The 5,800-nt window shown below is 51.8% G+C and overlaps 1 protein-coding gene across 1 annotated transcript; it reads left to right on the top strand.

Moving 5' to 3' along the window:
- Window positions 1-244: 244 nt before the first annotated feature.
- LOC116822107 (zona pellucida sperm-binding protein 3-like) lies at window positions 245-5,326 on the top strand. Its single transcript, XM_032775732.2, has 9 exons — window positions 245-652; window positions 2,090-2,208; window positions 2,290-2,393; window positions 2,837-3,014; window positions 3,113-3,233; window positions 3,324-3,415; window positions 4,744-4,889; window positions 5,020-5,127; window positions 5,204-5,326. Exons 1-9 carry the CDS (start codon window positions 245-247, stop codon window positions 5,290-5,292), a joined length of 1,365 nt encoding a protein of 454 aa, XP_032631623.1. The 3' UTR covers window positions 5,293-5,326.
- The last annotated feature ends 474 nt before the right edge of the window (window positions 5,327-5,800 follow it).

Genomic DNA, 5,800 nt, shown 5'->3' with positions numbered 1-5,800 from the left:
AATTGTGTGTAACTGGCAGTGTGGGATGTTTGTTACCTTGGACAGTTTAGAGAGCAGGCCACGATGGCCAGCTAGGTCTGATTCTCATTGGGTCAGTGCAGTGGTTGTGATTGGGCCCGGGCTGCCTGCAGTCTAGGGGAGGATGTTAATTATCTGGGCAGCTGTGAGCTGGCTTTAGGTCAAAGTATAAAAGGCCCGAGAGTAGCTGTTTCCTTCCAGGCTGGGTTTGCTGCAGGCAGGTAGAATGGGGTACAGCCTGGGCTTTGCCCTCCTGTTTTGGGTAGTCAGTGGGGTGACCTGTTTCAATCCCTGGGATTTCTCTAGGAGTGACTCAGCCATCTGGAGACCCACCCCGAGGGCTGAGCCCCACCGCAGACAAGCCTATGTGCCCTCTCTTGCCCAGCCCTACCCCTGGGTTCGGGTTGATGAGTCCCAGCTCAGGGCTGTGTCCCCGCTGCAGCCTGTCACAGTGCAGTGTGAGGAGGCTCAGATGGTGATCACTGTACACAGGGATCTGTTTGGGACAGGGCAATTGATCAAAGCTGCTGACCTGAGCCTTGGCTCAGCTGCCTGCCAGTACATGTCTCTTAATGCTGCAGAGAACACAGTGACCTTTGCAGCTGGGCTTCATGAATGTGGCAGCACCTTGCAGGTAAGCATCCCTCGGAAGCCTCTTCTTGCCATGTTGGGGTGGGAAGTGTCAAGAGTGCCCACTCCTCTGCTTTGTATGTATAATTCTGCATCTGGTCTTCTAGACATATGTGAAGTGTTCTGTGCAGCCCCTGAAAGAACTGTTAGCTCTGTGCTTGTGACCTGATGACTGTGGGTGGTGTGCAGCTGTGTGTATCTCAGGGCCTGGCTATAAGTCCTGTCCGAGCCAATGGGAACGTAGATTGTACAGAAGCAGGGTAAGCTGTGTTGTGTGCTCCAAAATCTGGGAGGAAAGGCTAGGGGGAGAGAATCCTTCTAGAGAAGATGTTTTGTAGTGACTGGCTGGTACCAAATCTCTCATTGGTCTACTTCCTGGTCTCCTTGTGTGAGACCCATGCTGACAAGGATGACATGCAAATTCATTAACCATTCCCAATCTGGAAGGCAGAGTGGTGCTGGAGTGGGACTCTCACCTACTGAGTGGTGAAGGGCAAGTCACTTTCCCTGATCTGTGCCTCAGTTTCCCTATCTGTACACTGGGGCTAAGGAATGATAGCTGCTTCCTTTATAAAGTGCTTTGAGATCTGCTGATGAGAAAACAAGAGGCTGTGATTGTTCCAGTTAGGAACAAAACTCCTCTTCAAAAATACAAAATCTCTGGTGGGATGCAAATTCTAGTTCTTGTATAGCTCTCCTGGGACCACTTGCAATTTGAGCCATTGGTTAGTTACATCATCTGCAGTTTTGTTTCTGCTCTCTCATTGTGAGCCTTAATATACTGCATCTGACGAAGTGGGTATTCACCCACAAAAGCTTGTGCTCCAATATGTCTGTTAGTCTATAAGGTGCCACAGGACTCTTTGCTGCTTTTACAGATCCAGACTAACATGGCTACTCCTCTGATACTTAATATACTATAGTTACTAACAACTTACTGCTGGGGCAAAATTCATGACTAAAGCCCTCAAAATAGGGTGTATCTAGTGCATGAGCCTTGCATTGACTCAATTCACCTCTAACAAATAACAAAGCTTAATTTACTGTCCTCTCAAGTCTTAGCAGCACAAAGACTCAAGTTTCTGGGTCTGTGATCACTAAGGCTTGTATGGGGGAGAGAACTTGCTTTAGGATTCAAACATGCCCTTTACCCTACCTTCCTTTCTGTCTGTGCCAATGTGTGACTGAGTCTAAGCTGGTATCAATGTATGTCCAAAACGCCCCCACAGTGTGAATTCTTCCAGCTTAGATGCCTGCTAAATTCTCCTTCAGTTGCCTCTCGAGTTGACCCTTCACTTCCTGATACCTGCTTTGTGTGCAACATGTTAACTGAGCAGGTTGGAAACATGGGGCTATTGTGAACTCTCTTCATTAAACCCCTCTAAAGCAGAGGGGAAATGCCAATCTTAATGTGAGCCTTTCAACATCTGCCTCTTCCCAGATGACCCCGAACTCCCTAGTCTACAGTACAAGCCTGTTCTACAACCCAACCCCTGCCAGCAACCCAGTGATCCAGAGAACCAGTGCGGCTGTGATTCCTGTTGAGTGTCACTATCCCAGGTGAGGTGAGACTCTAATCCTGTCCTTGTACTTCATGGCCTTTCTGGGGTCTGTCTTAACCACTGGGCCTACCTCTCCCAGGAAGGACAATGTGAGCAGCAGAGCCATCAAGCCAACATGGGTTCCCTTCAGCTCTACCCTGTCTGCAGAGGAGAGGCTGGATTTCTCTCTGCGCCTGATGAATGGTAGGTGGGAGGTCTGTCACCCTCTAGTCAGACATCCCAATATCTGTTACATTGGACCCACTCTCTAGCTTCAAAGGGGTTGGGAGCTTTCCTGGAGCACTAGGACTCAGTACAAAGCTGAGTAGCTCTCGGCACTGGCCACTGACCCCATACTGCAGGAAAAAGACTTGGATGGCAGATCTAGAATAATACACAGACCATGCAGTATTTCCCAGCCAGCTTCTCTTGTCCCCAGTATGATTACATTCGAGGCTTCTCTTCTGTGGGGATATCGCACTAGCTTGCATTCCCACCTGCAGTTCTTACCTGCCTGTCTTCCATCCAGACTCTTTGCATCTCCTCCTCCAAAGGCAGCAACTCCTCTCCATGCTGGCCCAGGAGCTAGGGGTCTATAGGGAACCATACCATCTGCCTGTGGTGCTCATGGTGAACTTGCCTTGCAGATGACTGGAGCGCTGAGAGACCCTCCAATGGATTCCAGCTGGGAGAGGTCATGCATATCCAAGCTGATGTCCGCACTGGGAACCATGTAGCTTTGAGGCTTTTTGTGGACAGCTGTGTGGCAACCCTGGACCCAGACAGGGACTCCTCTCCCCGCTATGCTGTCATTGACTTCAATGGGTAAGAGCTGGGGCCTTCTTCTAGAGGATATTTACTGCTGTAGCTGGTGAGGATCTATACATGGTTAGCACCTTATTGACTATGACTCTTGTGTCTAGCTGCCTGGTGGATGGGAGATCAGATGACACCACCTCAGCCTTTGTATCCCCCAGACCCAGGCAGGAGACACTGCAGTTCATGGTGGATGTGTTCAGGTTTGCAGGAGATGCCAGCGACTTGGTGAGATTGTTCCTTCCTCTAAATCCAGACTAAACAGATGTTGGTGTCCCCTTGTGTGCGCTTAACTCCTCTCTTCCTCTTTCCCTTCAGATCTATATCACCTGCCACCTGAAAGTCACCGCAGCTGAACAAGCCCCAGATGCCTTGAACAAGGCTTGTTCCTTCAACAAAGCAGGCAACATGTGAGTAGCTGGAGCACAAAACATGAGCATTTGATGAGACAGTGGAGATCTGACCTACTGTATGGCTTGTAAGCATGATCCCAGCCTCTGGATCCTTTCTGAATATAGGACCTAGTTTGGTCCAGGGACTGTTTGGGGTGGGGCCCCTGTTGTGAAGGATGCTGCCTGTGCACTAAGGATATGACTGATATAGGTCAGCTGTGACATCAGTCACTGGAATTACACATTTGACACGTGATGTGCTCTGAGGAGTTGGGTAAACTGCTCCCAGGGTCATAGGCAGCGAGTTCCATACCCACATGGTGCTTGGGCACCAGCAATATTCAGAGCCTAGGGGCTCAGCTCCTGCAATATGTGGGACCGGGTGTCCACCTGTGGCCGCTTCCCACGCCTCCCCTGAGTGTCCCGCAGCCCTGACTTGTTGTCCCCGCCCCCTGCTTTCCTTTGTCAGGCAGAGAGTCACTGACTATCTCTTCCCTGTGCAGCTCTATGATGCCTCCCTGCAGCAACTGCTGCTGCAGGGTCCTAGTGCCCCCCTTCTCCACCGTCAGGGCAGACTGACTCTGAGCCTGCCCTCCCCCCCTCAAACCCTTCCCTTTTCTGGCAGGACCCTCCAGCAGCACAAGGGGGGGAGGGGCTCTGCCTGCAGTCACTGCTCCTGCCCCATGCAAGGAGGCAGCCCTATCCCTCACCCCCAGTGAGGTTATGGTGACAGTGTGCTGCTGGGGGGAAAGGAAAGGGGGCTCCTCACCCACAGCTTGCCCCTGCCAGCAGGGAAAGGGCTGGTGGGAGTCCTCCTCTCTGGCTCCTGTCCCAGAGCAGCCTGCCTGCACCCCAACTCATTCCCAGCCCTGCCCCACCCTAGAGCCCTTATTCCCCCCCACACACCCTGACCCTCTGCCTGAGCCCCTCCAGCACCCCAAACACCTTTTTATCTCCAGTCCCAGCCAGAGCTCTTGCCTTGAGCCCCTCCCACACTCCAAACCCCTCATCTGCAGCCACAGCCCTCACCCCTGCACCCCAATCCCCAGCCTAGGGCCTGCACCTCAAACTCCATCCCAGAGCCTTGGGCAGGTGGTGGATGGAGTTTGGAGGGGGGGGGTTGTGGGCACTACCAAAATTTCTGCAAACATGCCACCCCTGCCCAGGGTCAAGATCATTTTTGTGGGGTGCTGGAGAAGGGGGGGGGGCCCTTATGCAGGATTTGCATTTCTGATATAGAAAACCTTCACCCTAGGCTCCCTTCAGTGCCAGTCTCTCTATTCACTTAATTCAGGAAGGTAGGGGTGTGTGTGATATAATGGGTAATTGTCTTCCTTCTATTCCAGCTGGTCTCCAGTGGAAGGCACCAGACAGATCTGCAGTTGCTGTGAGACAGGGAACTGTGGGCTGGTTGGAGGACAGTCCAGGAGCATGAACCCTCTGGACAGATGGTCAGGGAGGCGCTTCCAGAGAGATGTGCCCCCCAGGCATGGTAAGGTCTGTTGGGGGTGTGTGTGCATACAAATACTTCAAACTGTGAGGTTCAGCTCTGGCTATTCCTCTGGGGCTCCATTCCAAATTCAGTGTCTAAGGTATTACTGGTGTGTTTCTCTTCCATCCAGGTGACTCCTGGGGGAGAGAAGATCAGGCTGATGTTGTGGTTGGACCATTGTTCATCCTCAGTCAAGGGTCAAAGGGTCTCTTAGAAGATCATCTCGAAGCACCACAGGGTAAGGGATCTGCAAGATGTGACAAGGCTGAAATGCCCATGGTTTCAGTTCTAATGGCCTTATTGTTTCTCCACAGGTGCTGCAGAGGAGCAGGGCGTAAAGGTGGGCCTGGTTTCCATGGCAGCAGCCATAGCTCTGGCCTGGTTTCCATGGCTATGGCTGTAGCTCTAACCTTTCTTGTCTTAATTGTTCTTAGGCAACAAAAATGACTGTTTGCTTCCTTGGCTTTACTGTTGTGACTTCTCTAATAAAGCGTGACAATGGGATTCTGTGCTAATGCTGAATTCCTCCTCCCTAGCGGGGAGGAGAATGCACTCTGTGGATTGGGCTGGCGGGGGAGGCATACTCCTCTTATGACGAAACTACCCGGGGCCGGGGGTGGGGGAGTGGTGTGAACGGGTAATGGAGATGCATAATGCCTCCCTAGCAGGACAGGGAGAGCTGCAGCTGGCCCTAACTCTATAAGGGGGTGTGTGTGTGTGTGTGTGTGTGTGTGTGTGTGTGTGTGTGTGTGTGTGCGCGCAGCTGGCCCTAACTCTATAAGGGGTGTGTGTGTGTGTGTGTGTGTGTGTGTGTGTGTGTGTGTGCGCTAATGAGAGTTAACTACATCAACTGCCCCAAGTCCGTCCCTTCTGTACATACCTGCAGCAACAAACAAAATGTAGCACTGGAA

The sequence above is a fragment of the Chelonoidis abingdonii genome, chromosome 9 (assembly GCF_003597395.2).
Source record: "Chelonoidis abingdonii isolate Lonesome George chromosome 9, CheloAbing_2.0, whole genome shotgun sequence".
Classification (NCBI taxonomy): Eukaryota; Metazoa; Chordata; order Testudines; family Testudinidae; genus Chelonoidis; species Chelonoidis abingdonii.
This window is presented reverse-complemented; position numbering and strand designations above follow the sequence as displayed.